At 44.0% G+C, this 22,405-nt stretch overlaps 5 protein-coding genes across 5 annotated transcripts; all 5 read right to left on the reverse strand.

Annotated features, from left to right (window-relative positions):
- Positions 1 to 44: 44 nt before the first annotated feature.
- On the reverse strand, positions 45 to 1,133 carry N7525_011324 (bZIP transcription factor; the record flags this gene model as incomplete). The annotated part of the gene is made up of 1 exon (XM_002560954.2): positions 45 to 1,133. One exon carries the CDS (start codon positions 1,131 to 1,133, stop codon positions 45 to 47), a length of 1,089 nt encoding a protein of 362 aa, XP_002561000.2.
- A 2,573-nt stretch (positions 1,134 to 3,706) lies between these two features.
- N7525_011325 (carbohydrate-binding module family 14 protein) lies at positions 3,707 to 4,018 on the reverse strand (the record flags this gene model as incomplete). The annotated part of the gene is made up of 1 exon (XM_002560955.1): positions 3,707 to 4,018. One exon carries the CDS (start codon positions 4,016 to 4,018, stop codon positions 3,707 to 3,709), a length of 312 nt encoding a protein of 103 aa, XP_002561001.1.
- A 5,183-nt stretch (positions 4,019 to 9,201) lies between these two features.
- On the reverse strand, positions 9,202 to 9,679 carry N7525_011326 (uncharacterized protein; the record flags this gene model as incomplete). The annotated part of the gene is made up of 3 exons (XM_002560958.1): positions 9,202 to 9,237; positions 9,294 to 9,367; positions 9,421 to 9,679. 3 exons carry the CDS (start codon positions 9,677 to 9,679, stop codon positions 9,202 to 9,204), a joined length of 369 nt encoding a protein of 122 aa, XP_002561004.1.
- Positions 9,680 to 12,166: 2,487 nt separating this feature from the next.
- On the reverse strand, positions 12,167 to 12,959 carry N7525_011327 (LysM peptidoglycan-binding domain-containing protein; the record flags this gene model as incomplete). Its single annotated transcript, XM_002560959.1, has 2 exons — positions 12,167 to 12,447; positions 12,515 to 12,959. 2 exons carry the CDS (start codon positions 12,957 to 12,959, stop codon positions 12,167 to 12,169), a joined length of 726 nt encoding a protein of 241 aa, XP_002561005.1.
- A 964-nt stretch (positions 12,960 to 13,923) lies between these two features.
- N7525_011328 (uncharacterized protein) lies at positions 13,924 to 14,715 on the reverse strand (the record flags this gene model as incomplete). The annotated part of the gene is made up of 1 exon (XM_061215445.1): positions 13,924 to 14,715. One exon carries the CDS (start codon positions 14,713 to 14,715, stop codon positions 13,924 to 13,926), a length of 792 nt encoding a protein of 263 aa, XP_061067957.1.
- Positions 14,716 to 22,405: the final 7,690 nt, after the last annotated feature.

A 22,405-nucleotide genomic window follows, 5' to 3' on the forward strand; every position in this document is an offset into this window, starting at 1 on the left:
GAACTTAATAGAGATTGAATTCCAGCATATGAATGTTTCATCCCTTATAAAAGCTCAATCACAATTTTATTGATATCCATCCCCTCCACAAGATCAGGATACCGTCTAATAAACTCCGGCGTAAGCCCCCACCCACTTTCACTCATAAACATATCATAAAACGCCTGTTTGATACACAACTCGTTCTGCTCATTCCGTTCGAGAATCGTCTCATTCCAAGGCCATCGAATCTTCACACAACAAGCCATGAACCCGAACAGATCATCCCGGTCTTTGCTATACAGATGCCACCGCCGAATTAGATTCATCCTCAACCTTGGCCACGGCATGAAATCTAACACGAGCGGATGCGGAACTGTCATCTGGCCCTGCACGGGCCTGAGAAACACAGGTAGCCGACCATAAGTCTCCGGGCTGGGCGCGAGGATCCATCTCGAGAAGTGGTAGGTCAGCCAGCCAGTACCTAGTCGCTCCGGAGCGCGGACTGGGCGGCGTTGCAGGGCCGTGTGGATCATGTCTGCTAGCGGGTTCGTTTTTGTGCCATAGATGAAGTCAAGAGGGGAGCTGGGGATGTCTGGGCATGGGAGTATCAGTTCTGGGTAGACGAACCACGGACAGGAGATCGTAGTGCGTGTGCTGAAGTCATCAGTGTGTGGCGGGATTTGGTTCCATAGAGGTATGGTTTCGGCGGAAAGAGGTGCTAGAGATGGGGATTGCATTTGAGGTGGTGTTGATGCAGCGGACATGGGGGCATTGAGAAGGCTGCTTATCCCGTGTTGGGGGATTGGTTCGTTGAAGTTCGTTTGGAGGGAGAATTGGGCTTCTCGGTTGCTCGTCTCCTTATACATAGATGACAAGTCATGGCTGGAGTCGTTGGTGGCGACTGATTGGTTTAGATCTGTCTCCCAGGAGTTGACGAGGGATTTCAAGCTTTTTTGGCGCGTGAGAAGAGCTTCATTCTGTTTGCGGAGCCCTTCGATTACTTGGAGAAGGCGTTGCACTCCTTGGTCGCTGTGATACTGCTGGCAGTGAGCCACCTGTTCTTCAAGCTGTGCTGTATGTCGCAGCTTTTTGTCACGGAGAGTCTGCTGTGAGCGACGATCTCGAAGGCGTTTTTTCTCATTGGAAGACATCGGGTCTGATGCTTTGATGTCGTGGAAAGACGGGATCGGCGGATTCGAGGTGCCGCTGCATAATTCGACATAAGTGGGTATGCATAATTGTTATGCAGATATCTACACATTCATACATCGATTATCCTTATTGACATTTCTACGGCGGTTTTACACTCTGCAGAGAGTTCTTTCTTCAACTTCCACCTAGCGATTTTTATTGATTGCATCTCGCAAGCCATTTATAGTCCCATTCTGATCACTCGGTAAAGTTGGCATTTCGGTCAGTGCTCATCGAGATATAAATGTAGAACAATGGTGTTTTTGGGGTGATCCAGTCGCTTGCCCGAATCTACTCGTTTGTGAAACACGTCATTAAATGATCTGACAGAGTCAGAGGGAGAGAGAAGAAGGTTGGATGCTCTGACTACTTAGTTAACTAGTTAGCTACCTAGGTAGCTAGTTAACGTATTTCACAAGCGAGCCGGCCACACAAGCGAGCCGGCCACCCCACCCAAAACGCGTCTATGTATTAGCACTTAGTTAATTCAACCATCCGCCATGCCACCAATTCGCTCTCAATCCTCTAGAAATTCAATAGAGAAGGAGGGTAGGATCTTATTAGCTATCTAGGCTTTTAAAAATCAAAAAATCTCTTCTATTCGTGAACTGGCGCGCCATTACAAGATACCACGTTCAACACTTCAAGACCGACTAAACGGCCACTAAAGCCGCGCGATTTCTCGCGCCAATTCGCATAAACTGACAGAAATTAAAGAGGAATCTCTTAAAAAATGGATTCTCTCTATAGATCGACATAGAGCAGCCCCCCGGCCTTCTATAGTACGAGAAATGGCGAACCTTCTTCTTAAAAAGCGCGGAACTACCCCGGTTATTTCTGTTAGCGAAAACTGGGTGACGAACTATATGAAACGACGTCCTCTTCTATCCTCTCGGTTTTCGAAACGGTATAACTACGAGCGTGCGAAATGCGAAGACCCGAAGGTTATTAGGGAGTGGTTTGATCTTGTTCAAAAAACCATCCTTCAATTTAGGATCGACCCCGATGATATTTATAACTTTGATAAGACTGGTTTTACGATAGGGTTAACGGCAACCGCGAAGGTTATAACGAGGAGTGAATACTACGGTCGGCGAGCACTTTTATAGCCTAGAAATCGAGAATGGGTGACTATTATTGAGTGTACGAATGCTACTAGCTAGGCCCTCCCGCCGTGTGTGATTTTTAAAGGCAAAGTCTTTATTAAATCCTAGTTCGATAGCCTCCCGGAGGACTGGAGATTTGAGGTTAGTCCTAATGGATGGACCTCTGATGAAATTAGACTTCGCTAGCTTAAAAAGCTCTTTATTCCTACTACTTCTTCGCGTACGAAGGGGGCGTATCGGCTTTTAATACTCGACGGCCACGGAAGTCATTTAACCCCGAGATTCGATAAAATCTGTGAAGAGAATAAAATCATACCAATCTATATACCTCCGCATTCCTCTTATCTTTTATAGCCTCTCGATATCGGCTGTTTTACGGTGTTAAAACGCTCGTACAGCCGGATAGTTAAAATAAAAATGCGGAACGGAGTCAATTATATCGACAAACTTGATTTCCTCGAAGTATATCCTCTCGCACGAATTAAAGCTTTTAAATTAGAGACTATTAAAAATAGCTTTCGATCTGCAGATTTAATACCTTTTATACCGGAGATAGTGATTTCAAAGCTTAATATTCGGCTTCGAACCCCTACCCCCCCTCTAGCCGGGGTAGTGATTAGGATCTAAAAACGCCCTCGAACTATATCTAGTTATAAAAGCAAGCTTCGTCAATTAAAGCATTGCTTCGTATAAGATCAAGAAGCCCCCCGAGCCCGCTCAATTCCGCTATAAACCAGGTTTTGAAAGCCTACCAGATCACAATGCAATCCGCCGTATTACTCGAGAAAGAAGTGAGCGATTTACGCGCTGAAAACGAGAAGAAAAAGCAAAAGCGAACTCGATCTATAAGGACTATAGTCCATAAAGGGGATCTCTCAGTTTAGGATGTTCGTGAGCTACGTTCGGAGCCATTTGAGGCCCAAGTAGCGCGTATCAACAACTATCGTGAGCAGGTTTCGGAAGGTTTAAGACCGCCCCCCAGGCCGGACGAGCATGTGGAATATGTAGGAAGCCAGGGCATAGAAGAGAAACATGCCCAGATAGATGATGATTTTAGTTTATTTAATTTAATGGCGTTTTGGTTGAGATAAATGCATTTGAAATTAGTATGTTGGGTGGGGTGGCCGGCTCGCTTGCGTGGCCGGCTCGCTTGTGAAATACGTTAGCAAACAACTGAAGCCTGACAAACCAGGCATCTGCCTGTCTACCATAGTTAGTTCACATTAAATCTGGCAAGAGACCGTCACCAATGAACAATAACAGACAGAGCTTGGCTGCCTCTCCAGAACGATCAACACGCAGAATAAGAATGACAAGCGCACGAAAGACGATGTTTATATAAAACAGCACGTCTCGGCCTTACAAAAATCGGGGCTTCGAGGCACAGCTCCTTATTGCCAAATTGCGCGACCAGAGCCACGAAGAAATTAAGCATCCCCAAATCCTCGGGGGTGTGCAGCACCCTCGCGGCCTTTTTTGGTAGCCACATCCCATTTCCAGCCTTTGTGGGAGCAAAGGGGAATTTTTCCTTCGTAGTCGCAGACACGAGTCTCATGACAGTAGGCAGTACCGGGCCCGCAGGTTTTAAGGACCGGAATACCCCCAGCAGCACATTCGAAGAAGTTGTGGCAGTCATGCATGTCAGGCCACATGTCTCCTACCCGGCAGTAGGCAGCGGAGGCAGTTGAGAAGACTAGAGACGCCAGGACGGCGCCCAAAGTTTGATAGTGGAAGTGCATTTTGTTTCTCTGCTTCTAAGGCTTCTCATAATGTCAGCAATCACCCAAGTAATGCCTCTAGGTTAAGCAACGCACGTGGATGTGTAGTGAGTGAAAGAGTGCACTGATGGATGTAGAGTGATCTCGGTGATGTAGTATAGACCAGCGTCGATGGAGCTGGTCCTTATATATACTTTAACGCTGACAAATGCTCAACATTGATGTATTTCCGCTCCTACATTCTCTAAGTGTGCCTGGGGATACACATTCTTCGCCGAATACGTTAGACCCAGTACCAGGGGAAAAGCCCGTAGCAGGAGTCTGGAGATTGCATAATAGTTTGCCATCGATTCAAGGCCGATTATGTTGCAGCCTACCAATGGCTGTTCGAGCTCTGATTGACGGGCAGAACGGTCCGAGCCGAGGGATGTAGGGGAATACCCCTGGCTGCTGTCCTGTCGTGAAGAGGAATCCCCCGCTGGCGGGCTGGTCAAAACTTATGGTTAATACTACCTACTTGACAAGACGAGTGGGTAAACTTTCTTTAGAGTTATCCCTCGATTAAGCGTCTGAAGCTCCCGAGGTCTTTCCCATTGTGCTATTTGGTACGAACTCCGTTTTAATGAGGTCGCTGTGTTGTAGAACCAACATGTTTCCTCCTTAGCTGACAGAGGTGACCAAGCTTCCAAGCATGATTATTACTGGTAGGATCCAAGATGATAACTCTAATAAATCAATAACAAGGTTTGATTTTGATGATATGGCCAAGCATACTTAACATAGAAAGAAACAGGGGTTCGGTCTCATGTTTGTCCAGTAAAAAACAGTATGGTCGGCATTTTGGTTGGCAGAAACGGCAAGCATGCAAAAACACTCCCACAAGCGCAAGGGGTTGCAATGACCAAGGGACTCCGAACTTTATTGTATAAATCTCCCTGTAGACACCGCGATCCAAACTTGTGGTCGAAATGGAACAATGGTAGCCACCTGTCCTGTGGCGTTCCTCATACTCACTAACTCTGATCTCCCTTCTGATCGGTTTCTCTGTTTAGTGCAAAACCGGGCATTTTATGTAAGCCCATGTGATGGAAAGTCCATAATTGACATTGCTCCTATAAGCTATCCGCTAGAGATATCGGATTCGCGATTGAATTGAGCAGATGAAGAGGATGTGTCGGGCCTCTTGGGACAGCAACTGGGAGAACACGACCACGGATCGGGTTTAGCCACCATTATGAGATCTGTATCGCAGAACCGTACCTGGTCTGTCTAGATTCCTGTGTGGTGTCTGATCGGGTCTATCGGGTGCTATTCGTCTCCAGGGTCACATCGGTGTGATTTAGTAGCGTTGCAATCTTCAATCTTGCCAGGGGGTGGTCATTCATGAGAACCTAGCTCTTGAGCCTTGGTTGCATCAGTTCACATGGTCGTCCTGGAAACTAGACCCAGTTTTCTTGGGTCTGGACCTTTTTTGGCTATCATGCCCTCCCAAATAAAAACAATCTTCATCCTAAGTTCGAAAGGTTTGTCAGTGTCTCTGCGGCCAGGGAGTAGATTCTAGCAAAGGAATCATTAGCTGGCTGTGAGTACACAGGAAAGTTTAGCGAGACCAATGGGAGTTTCTGTCGGCCACAAAGTCTCCAACTATTGCTTCGGCAAAGTTGAATTACTTCAATAGCATGGGGAGATGTAGAGTGCAAGCGCGTTGAGGGACTCGATTGCAAATTCGATGATACGTAACTATCTTTGCGACATTACTTTCCTCTCAACAGCTGATGAAAGTGGTTCACCACACTCAACTCAACTTTCGAGAAATTATTTCACGAGTGCACTCGAGGCTTGGATCTGTCGGCCACAAAATTTTGAACTGAATTAAAATATAAAAGAGTCTCAAGTGTTAATTAGAAGCTGCTGCTGTTGGGCTTTTAAAGATCAAGGAAATATACTGTTGACATGCACTGCACGCAGTGTATCTATTTGATATGCAGTCCATGCAGGGTATGCGTTTGTCTCTCTGTGTGCAGACTGAGCTTTTTGGCTCTCGGTATCTTAGTCATACAGCTGGTTTACCTAGGTAGGTACCTAGGTAGGTAGCAGCTTCTTTCCATAGATCCATCTATCACCTCTCTCATTCTTCTCCATCTTTCACCTCCTTCGTAGCCTCAACAGGTTATGAGGCCCTTTTTCCTCTCTCCCCTTTGCTAAGATTCATCAAAGATATAAGCTTTCATAGCTAGTTTCATCAAGAACTAAGCTTTTGTTAGAGAATAGCAAGAAGCTATATCTCACCTTTTCTTCATCGCCGCTGAGCGAGGAAGCGATCGGAAAGTGCCGCTGAGCGTACCCGAATCATCATATCGCCGCTGTGCGAGAACCCGAGACACCGCTGTGTGTACCCGGATTACAATTTCACCACTGTGTGAACCCGTCACCTCTGTGTGAAACCGCCTTTGACAGTTCATCACTGTGTGGATTTGTCTTTGAGCACCAAGCGGAGTCTCTTTTTCTAGAGAATTACCTCCATCGTGGTATACCGTTTGGAAGTTGGCTGATTCCGTTTCCAGGTTCGGGGCTTGATGCGAATGGTCTGCCGCTCCTTACTCGTTTGTCCAACAGTGCCATGGATCAGGTCTGGTTCCAGGTGGATCCGCAACGTACCGTTATTGATTGGCGGGTCGGGAAGGTGAGCAAGGTGTCTTCCTAGACGAACATCCGCGCGGCATTGGGCCATCTCATTGGTCATGAAGCGCCTGCGGGAGGGTCGTGTGAGCCCTGCAAGCGAGGAAATGGCCCCTTTGCTTCCTGCCGGCTCGTTTTCCTTCCTGGTTTCGGATTCCAATGGACGCTGGCGGCGCATGTTGTCAGTGGTCATGTGGCGCAAACAAGTGTTCTTTCCGTAAGTGCTTTCCCCGGCGTGATTCCTTCCATTTCTGACCTTTTCGCAGGCCCAACTGGTTTTGAACTGTGTTCACATCATTTCATATTTATATACTTAGTCAGATGGTCGATTTTATCTCACTTTGTATCAGCTACAATGGCTGACCCCTCTTCCTCTTTCTCTGCAGCTGCTGATGCAGCGCACCTTGCCGATGATAGCAATGATTGGAAAGCAATTCGCACCACTGTCGTCGCCAATCAATCGGTTGACCTACCTGAGCTAGGAAGCTTCAACCTTTACAAGCTTACTCCTCCTCTCAAAGAGCGAGCCGATCTTGACAACTGGATCGACCAGGTTGAAAAGGTTCTTCAAGGTTACAATCTTCATCATCTGATCAACAAAAATATACCTTGGCCAAGAATCCGAGACCCAAATTGCAAGAAATGGCATACACTCTCTCTCCAAGTCAGATCTTGGCTCTCTAGCAGTATCCACCATACTGTTATGCAAGAAATCAATGCGCGCGGAAGTGATCTCTACTACGCCGATGAGCTTTTCGCAGAAATCAATGCGCCCATTATATACAATTCTACCCGAGGTCTCCCTTCATATGGATTTTGATCTCTGCAAAAAGCTCGTCGGCGTAGTAAGGATCACTTCCGCGCGCATTGATTTCTTGCATAACAGTGTGATCGATACTGCTGGAGAGCCAAGATCTGACTTGGAGAGAGAGTGTATGCCATTTCTTGCAATTTGGGTCTCGGATTCTTGGCCAAGGTATATTTTTGTTGATCAGATGATGAAGATTGTAACCTTGAAGAACCTTGTCAACCTGGTCGATCCAGGATGACCCGAACGACCAAGATGAAGATGAGATGGTTGGCTGATAAATCGAGACCCGATATTGCAGTAGCTGTGAACAAGCTGCAAAGGCGGACCTCTGCACCCCGGAAAGAAGATGTCGAAGCCCTAAAACAGCTCATCCGCTATCTCAAAGGGACGAAAAGCCTTGGGATCTTGCTTAGTAAAGATGCAAATGGAGACAACGAGCTGATTGGATACATGGATGCTTTATATCAGGATTGCGACGATAGAAAAGCACGGAAGCGTATATCTTTTTCTACGTAGGATCACCCATCAGCTGGGCGTCACGCAAAGAGGAGATCATTGCGAGAAGTAGCACCTCGGCGGAATACGTTGCGTTAGATAGAGCAGTCCGCGAGGGAATGTGGCTTTATAAAGTGATAGTGCAGATAGGTATCCGCTAGGAAGGAGATCTTCCTATCACGATCTTCATAGACAGCGACAATGCCTTCACTATTATAAAGAAAGATAACTACGCCAAGGCGACAAAGTGGTTGGACGCCAGATACCATTTCGTCCGGCATGCAGTGAGGTCTGGACTTGTCTCCCTTGTACTAATTCCAAGCGAGGATAACATCGCCGACGCGCTGACGAAGACACTTAGACGAGAAAGATTTGAAAAAATGAGGGGATTCATGATATATGGCGAGAAAAAGGCGCATTGAAGTATCATACATTGAGAAACCTACATTGAAAAAGGCAAAAACAGGTTAAAAAGGGAGGATTACAAATTGATAAAAACATGCAGTTTTACTATGACAACCGAAATTGGTAGGTGCTTTCGGATTGAGCCCTACGGGGGTGTGTTAGGACATGTGATAGGGCTACACCCTCACGCAGTTTAGATAGTTGTAGTGGAAGCTCGTTCCCTCCTTTCACAATACAACTCTCTTCTTTCTGCTTCTCTGAGCCTACTACTTGTAGTCTCACCATAAACCAGCTGTATGACTAAGATACAAAGAGCCAAAGAGCTCAGTCTGCAGTCTGCACACAGAGAGACAAACGCATACCCTGCATGGTGTGTATAGAGACAAACGCACACCCTGCATGCAGTGCATGCCAACAGATATCAGCGGAAGCAGCATTCACAGCCGCCATAAATCCTCTAGCGGAACAGTCGCAGGCCAATATGTGTTATGCTCGGGGAGGGGAGCCTTGGATTGTAGAGGATGCAATTAACCTTATTGGCGTTTGTCTGTAGCTGCTCTGTATTTGACTACAACTAGGCTTCAAAATGAAGAGGGAAAAATAGCATCCTATACTAGGTAAGTAAGCGACGAGACTAAATATCAATTTATTATGCATTACGGCGTAAGTACAAGGCCATAATGAGGTGGCATTAAAACATCCGTCTTTCTCCACGAGGTTCACTCCATGATTCAACTTGGCCGACACTTTCTCGGATAAGACATTTGATGATCTAGTCAAAAGTACGGAGATTTGTCTGATCTAGTGAACACTTTTAGTCATCGTTTCCGGAGTTGTCAATGGCGGTGCACTGGATTTCGAATGTTAGACACTAGCACGATCAGGGGTGGGTAGTACTTTACTTACAGTTGTGGTTCCCTCAGGGCAGCAAGCAATGATGTTCTTGCAGACGGGTCCCGAGTTGCTGTCCTTGATAGAGGCTTTGAAGACGTTAGCGCTATTGCTTGATTTGGCCAGGACTAAGTTGACTTACCAAGGATGTTCAACTCATCGATAAGGCTAGTCTTAGCGCAAGGCGAGTTGGAGTTACCCAAAACACCGTTCAGAAGGCCTCCGGCGAGAAGGTTACCGAGAATTCCATCGGCCTTGGTCTCCTCCTCGGAGTTGCAGCAGGAGATATCACCAACATTGCACTGGGACTTAGCGTGGTCAAGAGCAGCAGAGTCTGACAGCTTGGCAGCCACAGCAACGCCCACTGTGAGAGCAAAGGCAGCGATTCCGGCGAACTTCATTGTAGCGAGGAGTGTATTAGGGAATGTATTAAGAGCTGGCGTATGGGAATTTAATCTGTGCTTAGGTTGGACTACAGGAGAGTAGCGGCAGCTTTATAAGGACTCGTGAGGCTGGCGTTCTATCACCCCGAACAGATTGATGTAGAGTCTTGACCGTTTGCAGGTCGATGCTAGGTAGTATTTTTTTATTTGTGCATGCTTGGTATATCCAAACTTTATGATAGCTGTTACTTTATAGAGTGGATCGGAAGCGTATGATCGGGCCCCGGGGTGACGCTTTGATTATTGAGAATGCCTACTGTAGCACTCATTTAAACGGGCGAAATCAATGAGAGTCAAGCCTAGGCAAAGGGATCTTGTATTTTCTTGATTGTTGTCGCCACCCTCTGCCTTGCATCTACGGGAACAGGGACAGAACTTCAGGGCGGAGCGTTTCCTCCCGAGGTCTACCAATCAAACGATTAAGCATAATGTCATATGTCAAACATCCCCATGGATAGAACCTTACTTTTTGACTTGGTTGTAATATATTCTTTCCAAAAGAGACAGTTACATTTGATCGCGTTGTATATTGTAGGTACAATGTACGCTGTAAGTTCAACCGAGACTCCGAGATTCTAGACGCCAGTCTCTTCAAGCTTCCGGGTGTCATAAGCCTCAAAGAATATTGCATGGTGACGACATATGGGGGCTCAACGAAGTACGTCCAAGTGTAAATGTATGTGCTTCTCCACTCCCTAACTAGAGCATTGCTGTTTATTCGCCAATATGAGTCTGCTTTCCTTTTAATGATCTTGCGAGGTTTTGTAAACCGAATTGGTAGAGTAGCTAGTCCAACTACCTAGGTACATGCTCGTTTATGTTGGATTAATTGTACCCGGAAGATTCGGGAAGGAGTTATCAAGGCTTCACACTATACAATCGATTGTACACGTCCACGTCCACAGGGTGTGGAAACCAGGGATCTCCCGTCCGTTTAACGAAAGAACGAGAAGGATAAGGTGCGACCGTCCAAATTTCGGCGAAAGTTTATCGGGAATCCATTGCTACTACAACAGGGCTGACATCGGAGGCGCTTCGCTGGTGATGATGTAATTTTGTGTAATACATTCTTATCTTGCCCAGGTGGCTTTGTAGGCTTTAACTCCGACCAAACGTGTAATCCGCTCGTAGCTTCTCTATTACGGGCAATAGTTATTTTCAAAAATTTACGGCATACGTGAATTCCGGCTTATAGCTTATGGTAAGTGTACGCAGCGGTATAGGCGCCAGCTGCCAAACGTGACGACAGATGAGCTGACCCCTGTCTCTGGTGGCCCCACTAAGTCATGTGATTGTTTTTATCTTATCTACACCGGTTAGCTCAACACCTATACTCTGTAATTTAAACATTCCAATAGTTACTAACTTCTTAACTAATTAAATAACATTTTTGTATTAAAATGTTAAAGTATATGTAGACTTAGGTTAATCGATTGTTAATCGATTAATATTCGATTAATCTCACTCTTATCGTTGAAACCTTTATTGTATTTATTCTGCGTAAACCAAAAACATTACTAATCACTGATAAGCTCCAGGGCTAGCTGAGCTGACCGGTGTGACTATCACATGACTTGGTGGGGCCACCGGTCAGCTCAAGTTCAGAGACAGGGGTCAGCTCATCTGTCGTCACGTTTGGCAGCTGGCGCCTATACCGCTGCGTAGTAAGCGGTCGTGCCAGGCTCTACGGGGTTGGAAGGATGAAGGTGAAGGAATAATATATACGTGGCTGAACGCTGAACTTTATGGCAAGGATTAGGAACAGATATATATATAAGGCATCCCGCCCCTGCAAAAGATAACTCCTCAAGTCAATGAGAATCAATCAGACAATGACATATCTCAACAAAACCTTTTATTCGCATTCGCATTCGTGCAAATGGCAAATATTCGTTATTCATGCTGACCCCTAATGCTACATATGTACATATGTATAGCTTCATGACCGAGGCTTGTGGTAAAACACGGTGTGACCGGTCTTGTGGTTCTTGCGTGGGACCACGCCGGCACGACCGATAGAGAAGGTTCAGCGGAGTATGAGTGGGGCATTGCCGACACCTCACCAGCTTAGCTTCGCCATAAGAACACTACCTACCTAGGTAGGTACCTACCTAGGTAACTAGGTCATTAGTTGACACGGTGAGCGGGGGGCTAGAAACGGTTGGCAGATGGGCGGCCATTTTTTGGCCTTCCATTTCGGCAATTTTTAGCATTCCATTTGCCGTCATCTAGTTTAGCCCAATTAAATGATCTACCTGAATTTCGCCTGCAATCAAATTGACTTCAGCCCTCCGGATTCCTAAATTGTCTACTCTCCGACTTCGCACATTCTTGTTTCAACCACTAACTATAATTTTCTTATTTATTTGCTCTAATTTTATTACTCCTTGTATTCCCTCTTTCTCGTCCAAGAGTAAGATCCCAAGAACAAGACTGACTAGCGAACTAGGCCTTAGTGCACACATAGTAGTCAACCCACAAGTTAGTGCAAGTGGCATCAACCTGGGTGTTCCAGGAACGGAACTGAGCAAGGGTGATTCCCGCAGCCAGGTCAATCGAGTAGCAGCTATCGCCAGACTTGACCTTGTAGTAGGTCTTGCACGTGCTCACGATGCCAGGCATCTGGGGCTCGGGTCCTGTGGGCGTCGGCTGGGGAGTCGAGGGAGTTGTTGTGGCTCCCGGGACGTGCACGCAAACGTAGTAGTCCAGCCAGAGGTTGGAGCATTCTAATATAAACGTGTCAGTAGATGTATAAATACAGAATACGAAGGAATATTGAAGCTGTAAACATACTGCTGTCAATGCTGGGGTTCCAGGACTTGAATTGGGCATCGGTGATGCCGTATTTCGCCTCAATTGCATCGCATTGGTCGCCGGATGCGACGAGGTGGAAACCGTCACAGTTGGATGGCACCCCAGGGACGGTGGGCTCATACGGGGAGGGGGTCGGGGTTGTCGCGGCCTTTGTTGTAGTGGACGTCGTGGTGGTGGTAGCCTTGGTCGTGGTCCCTGGCTCGCTCGTGACAGTGCCAACAACACAGTAACTTTGACCGACTGTGAGAGTCGGGCACGAGACGCCGGGGTTCAAAGCTTGGAAGTTTTCAAGGGTTGAACCCCAGGATGCAGCGAAGGACGTGCAAGTGTCGCCATCGCTGGCTGTGGTGGAGAAGTTGCAGACGACGGCTGCAGAGATCAGCTGAGGGATCAATCCCAGGACAACGGCGGCCTTGTAACCCATCACTTGAATGTTTATGTTGTAGAGAGAAAAAGAAAGAAAATAAACTGGGATGTTGATCCTGCTTCTTCGACATGCGGTTCCTGGCCTGCTTTTATGTCTATGCTTGTGCCTCCATGTCCTACTATAGGTTTAATTGTGGATGTAACCTTACCATCAGACCGGCTATACAATTCCGTTTGTCGACTTCGTTCCTCTTGAGGCGTCCTGTTTTCCCCCTTACTACTGCATAGCAATTTGAACAATTCGGAGCCTATACTGTAACTGGCATCGTGGTGGCGGACGGAGCTGGCAGGGGCCTAAACGCCGAGACAATACCCAACGATTTGAGGAATATTTGTTGACATGCATGGTATGGTATGTCTTTATGCCTTTGTCCCTTTGTGCAGACTGAGCTTTTGCTTTGTCAGTTTGATATGTCAGTTTGTCAGTTTGCCATTCCTTTGTTAGTACAGGCTTCATATACAGCCTGTTTTTCCATAGATTCATAGCACACATCTTCTTCCCGATTTTCCCTCCATGCTAGTTTATCTCACTAGCAGTCCTCCTTCGTAGCCTCATCAATATTTCACGGAAGTGCTCCGTATCTGATGCAACCTTCGTATGTTTATGCCAAAGAACCCCTGGCAGGGCACTGGTGGGGGAAAAGTCTACCTATGATACGCGGATTCGGGCCCTCCCGGCTCAGCCGGAGCGCCACGAGTTAAGGGAAAAACTCTTCTGCGGCAACCATCGGATAGTCCTTATAGTTGGTCCGCAGTTCTTGGGGGCCAAAGGCTGCTTCATTTGCACCTCCATACTAGTGGTTACTAGTGTACATCGGTACACGTCGAAACGGTGTGGAAACAGACCATTATTACATTGTTACATTGCAGAGGTTGCAGCAATTAGCGTACAATTTCAGTGGATGTGTCCGAAAGAAAAAAGGAAAAAGAAAACCAGTCAATTTGGGAATGGCCAACATGAATCATGCGAGACAGTAAATGAGCAGGGAAGCCGTCGCCAGAGCCCATGCGCCACCCATCTTCAAATGCGCCTTAGAGGCTGCACTACTAGGCGACGGAGTTGGGCAAGTTACCCCAGGTCGATCTCGAGCACATGCAATAGATGTCATGGCTGCAGACATACTTGCTGCGGCTGATGAGTTGATTTTGGCATTGCAGGGATTGGTAGGCTTGGGCAGCGTAGTCGGTTCTGCTAGACAGGACGGTCCGTAGGTACTTTCTGTTGCTGGGAGCTTAGAAAGATCCGCGTAATTGATAGCCTGCGCTAATGCTTTGTCGCAAGTGTCATCGTCTGTTGCAGCGACGAAATCCGCCGGTGCGGTGCCATTCTTGGTGGTGAAATAGAGAGATTGGAATTCACTATATCTTCCGAAATTCACTTCGTCTGTCTCTTTGTCGAGAGAGCATCGATCCATGCTGAGGTCCCAGGTAAACCGGAAATTTCCTTCAAAGTCAAACTTCGAGGTACCCCAATGCAGAAAGCGGGTGCTGCTAGTATCATTTGGCGACTCCCATAGTTTGAAAGTATCGACAGTACTGAAGTTTCCGTCAACCTGTTCCACCTGCAAGGTAATCATGGGTTGGAAGCTTTTCGCGAGGCTCGGGTTTTGAACAGCGAAAATGATCGGGAAGATTGGCGAAGGTGGATAGGTCTCATTTTGCGGCAGGACCAAGTCCACCTCCAATATTTGAGTGTCAATCGCCCAACAGCATAGGATTTGCGATAGGGCCAACAGAAGCGCAAGAAAATACATCGTACGGTGAGAATGTAGTCCTGGTAATCCGCAATGAGAGATGGAAATGGAGGGGGCCCAAATCTGGCGCAAATGAGAAGTTATGTTGTCTGAGCCCCTGAATTTTACGAGAAAGGTGAATTTGCCAGGGGTGGTCACTAGCAAGTTCACTAGCACGAGTTGCATTGTCGACGCAGCCAAGCTTTCGCTTGTGAGGTCCAGCGCTAATTCTTGGCATCTCTTGTCCTCTTTGTCCCCATTGGGCGGGAACTTCTCCAATCTCATCCGGCCCTCAGCCCTAGTCACGAGGCTCTTACTAAGGTCCTTCCAAGAGGGCCAAAATTCCAAGAGTTTACTATATTCATTTCATGAGAAAATACCTCATCCATGCAGTCTCACCAATGCTCATATCCGACATTGCTCGTGCTCTGGAGGTGTGGGCTGAAGGTATAGTCTGAAGGTATGGTCCGAAGGTAAAAAAGCCGCAAGGAGCCCTAGAGAGTGAAAGAATAGGTCTCTATACACTCTTTACTATTGCCATTCCTTAATATGCTACACACTTTCTTTAAATTTCCTTTCTTTACTCCTCGGGCATGATGACCCCCTCCTGGCTCATCATAGCCTTCGGGGCAATGTGTCTGCTCTCTGTTGATGTTGTCTCTGCGCGAGGAAAGTCAGGATTGAGACAGCCTGCCAGTCCTGGCTATAGCGGCAGAGACTGGTGTCCCATGGCTTGCAACATCGCAGGATCTAATCTCTCAAACTCATCTGTCTATCACAACTCTGAACAGCTCCAATGCTGCGATCAAACCTTGTTCTATGACTTCTCTTTGTATGATCGAGTGGACCCAAGCACTCTTCATCGCCTCCGTGTCTGTACTCATATGGTCCCGACTGGTCATCCGGTCCAACGCCCAACCACAAAAGTCGCAGCTGCTGTCGAGTCTCTGAGCTTGACGTACTCTCTTGGCTGGTGGGGCAACGGCATTCTCGCTAGTACCGATATTTCCTCCATTTCCAAGCAGATGCGGCATTATATGAAGAGTCAACATGTTGCTTCCAAGAGCACCAAGAGCACCAAGAGCACCAAGAGCAACAACTTCTTGTTTGCCCGGTCAGGCTCAGCTGTTGTCGGTATCTACGTCGGCAAGGGTCTGCAGAGCGAAGGGATCAGCTCCTTTGCCCTGAAGGCGACAATATTGTTGGGTGCATCAGGTGGTATCACGTGATGCCACCGCATGTTAGATAGTGTTGAGGCTACGAAGGAGAGGAAATATGGAGATGAAGAAAGGTGATAGATGAATCTATGGGAAAAAGCTGGTATATAAACCAGCTGTATGACTAAGATAGCAAAGAGCTCAGTCTGCATACAGACAAACGTATACCCTGCATGGACTGCATGCCAAACAGATACCCTGCGTGCAGTGCATGTCAACACACCCTCCCAGACTGAGCATCATGAAGAAGAGCTCATACACAGAGGGCCCATAGAAACATCAGATAAATGAGTGTTGGGATCATCTTCGAAAGCATTAATATCAAAAACATCATTTGTCAATCTGGTTTGTATAGTAAAAATCAATGAAAATGGATCACTTTTTGTAAGGAAAAATGAAGGAAAAAGAAGTATCTAGAGCTTTAATCTGTATGCTTACTGACTAGTAGCTTGCGAAGTCTTTCGAAGTCGACTTTTGGCAGTGCTTTTGTTAATGTATCTGCCGGATTATCCTTGCTGTCGATAAGTTAGATGTCGATCTGCTTCGTCTTTAAAGTATGCTTTACAAATTGGTATTTGATATCTAGCCATTTGGTCCCTTTGTTATATGAATCCTTCTTGAGAATAGTAACGGTATTGTCGCTATCTGTATAAATACGGATTGGAGTTGGGTTCTTGTTATCTAATAATCAGAGTTAGAGAAGGATCTTTTTCAAATAAAAAGCTTCTCGTACTGCTCTATTAAGAGCAATATACTCGGTGACAGTGCTCCCTGTCGTAACGATATCTTGTTTCTGTGAGCTCTAAGAAATTGGTGCTCTAGTATAGTAAAAGACGTATGCTTCGGTTGATTTCCTATCTTCGTAGTTATTAAACGAAGAATTAATATAACCTATTAGGTTTATGTCGTTAGTAGTTAAATTCATCCTTCTAAGTTAGATCCTATAGTCCGGTGCACCTTTTAGATATCTTAGTAACTAAGATAGAGCTTCCAGGTCTTCCTTCCTAGGATTTATAGTTCTTCTCTATAGTCTATTCATAGTAAAAGCGATATCGGGTCTTATACGTATACCTAACTAGGCAACCTTACCAATATCCTCTCTAAAAGCTAATTTTTCGGAGGAAGAGACTATCTCCGAGGAAGAAATTGTTTTCGAGGAAGAACCTATTGCTTAGTCGTCTCTTTATGTTTCTACTATCGAGAAAGGGGGTTAATATAATGACTTCATAGGTAGGTATATCGATAAAACCTTGCCTAGACTCGCTATCTATAGTAGATCTTCTAAGTATATAGCTTAGTCGATAAAAATAGTTGATAAAGAAGAAACTCTATCGGATAGAGATCTAGTTAAACTACTTCCTAGAAACCTCGCTAGTTCACTAATTACCTTAATCTTAAAGGTGATATTATCTTTGAACCATTATATCTACTACTTATCTAAAGTAGCGCTTAATATATCATTAATATAGAGTAAAAGCTAGAGATCTCTCTCTCTATATGTGAAAATGTATCTTTCGTCCTAAAGCTCTTTAAAACCTAGTCTTTTCAGCTCTTCTTTAAGCGTTTCGTACCACAGATTTACGGATTGTCGAAGTCCGTACAATGCTTGCTTTAGTATATAGACTTTGCTAGCTCCTAATTGGTCTAGCCGGAAAGGGGATTTAGACGTCGAAGAAGTAATATCTCCCTAGTAGTATCCTATCGGAGGTCTTATAAAAATGCACCTCTTATTAATAAGCGCATTAAGGTACGTAGTGGTATAATCAATCTATTCCTATTCTATATTACGAATTATAACTATAGATAGGAAAAGTCTGGTGCTTTCGGGTCTAGTAACCGGTGTATAGGTTTCGTTAAAGTCGAATCCTAGTCTTTAGCGGTTGCCATAGATCACCTATCTTGCTCTTATTTCTATAATAAAACCTTGCTTATTATATTTAAGGTCGTAAACCCACTTTCCTAGTAAAATAGTGCTTCCTTTCGGCGGAGTGTTAACTAGCTAGTAAGCTTACGCTACTTCTAATTTAGTGATCTGGTTATCTATAGCCTACTACTAAAGCTCTTTCTCCGGAGAATTTAGCGCTTCTTTATAATTCTAGGGTATTTTCACTTACTATATCTTCAGACCTTCCGGGATAGTAGCAAAAGCAATACCAATAGCGGATAAAGCTCTACCATATTAATCCAATCTTTGTTATTAAACCTTCTTAGTAGGATTCCTACTATTTAGCGTGTTGATCTCTATATAGGAGCTTCTTCCTAGGGGGAAGAAATAGAGACTATTTTCGCACTTAGTGAAGGTGTCTATAGACTAGAAGCTATTCTTCTAAAAGTAGGTTTCTTACCTTTCTTAGTAGGGGTAGGAGTTGTAAATAGGGTATATTCTTTATCTTCCTTATCTAGTTCTTACACTCTTATATCTAAAGGTAGGAGATAAACTAGCTGTTAAACCTTGCTTATAATAATAACTAGTGAACTAACACTTCTCTTAATATGAGAGCTTAGTCTATCAATTGTTACTCCTCTACGTATGATTTCTCTATTATTATAGTAAGGAATACCCTATTTTTGCTCCTAAAATATAATATCTCTATATCTGGAAACCTTCTTAGTTTTAGGATCATAAATCCTATAGATATAGCCATTGTCACCCTTATAACCTATAAGGTGGCTAATCTATACTCTAGCATCTATCTTTTAGCTTTAAATACGCTTTTCCTTCGGGATATAAATATATGCCTTTATATACTATACCCGGAGGAAGGAGAGAGAGATATTATTAGGACTTCTTAAATTCAGAGACTATCTCTATACTATAATAGGAGCTTAGTGAAACTAATATTAGGGAAACTGATCCCTATAAGCGCCTTACTCTCTCTTTAAGAGTGGTTTTCGTAGTCGATTGATAATATATATAGCTATATTAATAGCTTCTAGCTAGAGTTCTTATAGTACACTAGTATCGATTCTTATAGTGCGGGTAATCTATAAAAGATAAAACCTAGAGAACTTAGAAACCCTATTTTACTTATATATATAGGGAGCTAATAAAGTGACTATTATATTTATAGGAGCTGATTTAGCCTATTTAGTAAAAATAGAGAATTCCGTACCGCTATCAATTCGCTATTCCTACGGCTAATAACCTATCTTTTAGTATATCTCCTAAGTAAATTTCAAGAGAACTCGGGAAGCATCCGCTTTAGTAGCGAGATATAGTATTAGACGATATCTGGTTATATCGTCTATAATAATTATAATATAGTTTCTATTAAATTTAGCGGTTTTAGTATCGGTATTAAAACTAGGTAGAGATATAGGCTATAGATTAATATAAAATATATAGCTTACCCTAGTTACTCTCGCTTACTAGAAGCGAGACACAATCCGCTTTGATTTACCGAGTTTATAAGCTTTATAGTTAAATTCTTTATCCTATATATTATAACCTAGGTCTATATGGTTAATTTTTATAGTATAACTACCTATATAACCTAGTCTCCGGTAAGCGAGTTTAGATAAAATGACTACTACACCGAGAGTAGGTAAAGCAAGCTATAAAAATAGGATACGCTAGTGAATTTTAGTATAACTAATAAGAATATCGTCTTTATATAAAGCTCCGGTCTTACTATTCCACTAGATTCCTTACTTTACTACTATCCCTAGGGAAAAGAGGTTATATTAACCATCCTTTTTATAAATATAGTGCAGTTTTAAGTGGTAGCAAATAGGAGTCATTAGCGCTTCTTTATCGTGAAGCTTCTAATCTCCGAGATAAAGTGTTAAGTTAATAGTCCTATATCTATCAGCTTTAACTTTCTTATTACCGGAAGTCTACCATTCGTATTCCTAGCTAGTTATATAAGCCTATATAGTAGAAAAAGCTATTTTATCACTATAAATATGCTCCGATGCACCTATATCCAAAACCTATAGATAACTAGGTACTATTACTAAGAGCTGTATTATAAAAAGAGCATTCCCTTCTTTTTAGAGCGAATTAGAAGGGTCCACTATACCTATATCATCCTCCTAGATAGCAGTCTCTGCTATCACGTTTTCGCCGTACCGGCTCTCTACCATAACTTTCTCCCTATACCGGTTCTCTTTAATGACATTTTTATCGGAACTACTATAGCTCTCTATTATAGTATAAGAAGGATTGAAACCTTCTTTACAAAAATCGATATTGATAGATATTATGATAAAACCAGATACTACCTCTAGAGTAGATAAATTGGCCTATTTCGCTCGATCTGTGAGCGGACTATATATAGGTTGAATCTTATCCTCTTTGAACTCGGTTTCTTTGTTCTTAGAGGTATTAAAAACCTATGTATTTAGTAAAGGTTTCTAATTCTTATACCTTTTCTCTAGATATAGATAAAAATAGCTTTTCACTCTATAACCTAGTTTCCTATAGTATAAATAGCATCTAGTATCACTCTTCTCTAGTTTATAAGATAACTATTTCTTAATATATACTTCTATAGATATACCCTTTAGCGGTTTATTAGTGCGCCTTTTAGAAGTGCTTATATTAGTAGACCTAGATTTTCTAGATTGAGTCCTAGATTGACTCTTAATAGTAGAGAGAGCTATAGAGTCCGCTTTACTAGACTTGATATAATTAAGAATTGCAATACTATACCGATAAAAATTAGTAATAGTGATAGTTTAGACTAGTTTATCAATTACATTTAGCTTATTGTCCTTTACGATAATAAAGCTATTCAATTCCTACACTTCTACTAGCTAGGCTAATATTATCTAAAGCGTATAGTATAGAGCAATTTCGGTATAGAGATCATAAGTGTCTTTATATATATACTTTAGAGCTTCGATATACTCCACACTTGTTAAAAATTGATCCCTTCTAAGGTTATAGAAGGTGTTTATAGCAGCTTTTAGCGCTCTATATCCCTCTCCTTTTATATAGATCCTAATCTCCGCGAAAATTTTATCTACGTAATATAAATCACTTCCCCGTGTATTAATTTCCTATATAATAGTATAGTAAATGCTACTTAATAGCTAAGATCCAACTTATAGTGAGAGCGTATTCTATTTTTAGCCATTTAGATCACGAATTCTCGGCTAAGGAATGTCTTTATTAATCAAGTGGTGCAAATTGTAACCCCGAAGGACTTTTTCAACCTGATCTATCTAGTTATCTAGGTCCGCACGCTCTTTTAAAGGGGGAGTGAGCTTATATAGGTTAAAACTGCCTGGTTCAGGTAAATTCACCGCTTGGTTTATAACGATAGTAGAGCGGATTGCTTTCCAGTCATTACTATCTTCAGCGAGGTTCGCTACATCCGTAGTAGTAGAGAAGGGAGAAGGGTTAGCCATTGTAGCTTATATAAAGTGGTAAAGATCAAGAATCAATCTAGCTTAGTATATAAATATAAAAAAGATGATATAAACACAGTTGAAAGACACTATATACCACGGTGGAGGTATTTCTCTAGGAAAAGAGACTCCGCTTAGTGCTTAAAGACAAATTCACACAGTGATTGTCAAAGGCGGGTTCACACAGAGGTGACGGGTTTATATAGCGGTGAAATTGTAATCCGGGTACACATAGCGGTGTCTCGGGTTTTCGCACAGCGGCGATATGGTGATTCGGATGCGCACAGCGGCGATGTCCGAACGCTTCTTCGCTCAGCGGCGATGAAGAAAAGGTGAGATATAGCTTCTCCAACAAAGTGAGAGATGGCTTATACTCCAAGGGTGAGTTATAACTTCTTTAGCAAACTGAAAGACAGTTTATACTCGGAAACAAAGCTTAGTATAAAACTAGCAAAGGGGAGAGAGGAAAAAGGGCCTCATAACCTGTTGAGGCTACGAAGGAGAGGAAAGATGGAGATGAAGAAAGGTGATAGATGAATCTATGGGAAAAAGCTGGTATATAAACCAGCTGTATGACTAAGATAGCAAAGAGCTCAGTCTGCACACAGACAAACGTATACCCTGCATGGACTGCATGCCAAACAGATACCCTGCGTGCAGTGCATGTCAACAGATAGTCCTTGCCAGCCTTTCCTCCTGTCACTCTTCTTTTCCCTCTCCGTCCATCCCAATACATACGATTGTTTCTCCATTGATCTCATCGCAGTGTAGTTCCATTGAAATATTTGCAGTCTGAACATCGCCTCCGGTAGCGTGACAATGCAACAGTGTGATCCCAACAGCAACAATGCCCACACCTTCGGAATCTTTGCTTCCAGCAATGGAACCTTTACGCCTGTACAGGATGCAACGGAGACTTGGTCGAAGGGCGGTTGTGTCTCCTTCTGTAACACAAAAAGCTTCACCGGTCCAGCCATGCTTACCACGCCTCTGTTGAAGATTTTTGCCAACTCCACTCGACTCGACCGAAGAGAGTCTTTCCGAGCTCCTTCCGAGCCACTGTCCTTACGCCCTCCTTGGAAGGCAATCTAGTAGCTCGGGCCACATGCAGCACGAAGCAAGTTGAATCGAGTGATAGC

This window comes from Penicillium rubens (assembly GCF_028828025.1).
Source record: "Penicillium rubens strain IBT 27055 chromosome Unknown utg000004l_segment0_segment0, whole genome shotgun sequence".
In the NCBI taxonomy this organism is placed as follows: domain Eukaryota; kingdom Fungi; phylum Ascomycota; class Eurotiomycetes; order Eurotiales; family Aspergillaceae; genus Penicillium; species Penicillium rubens.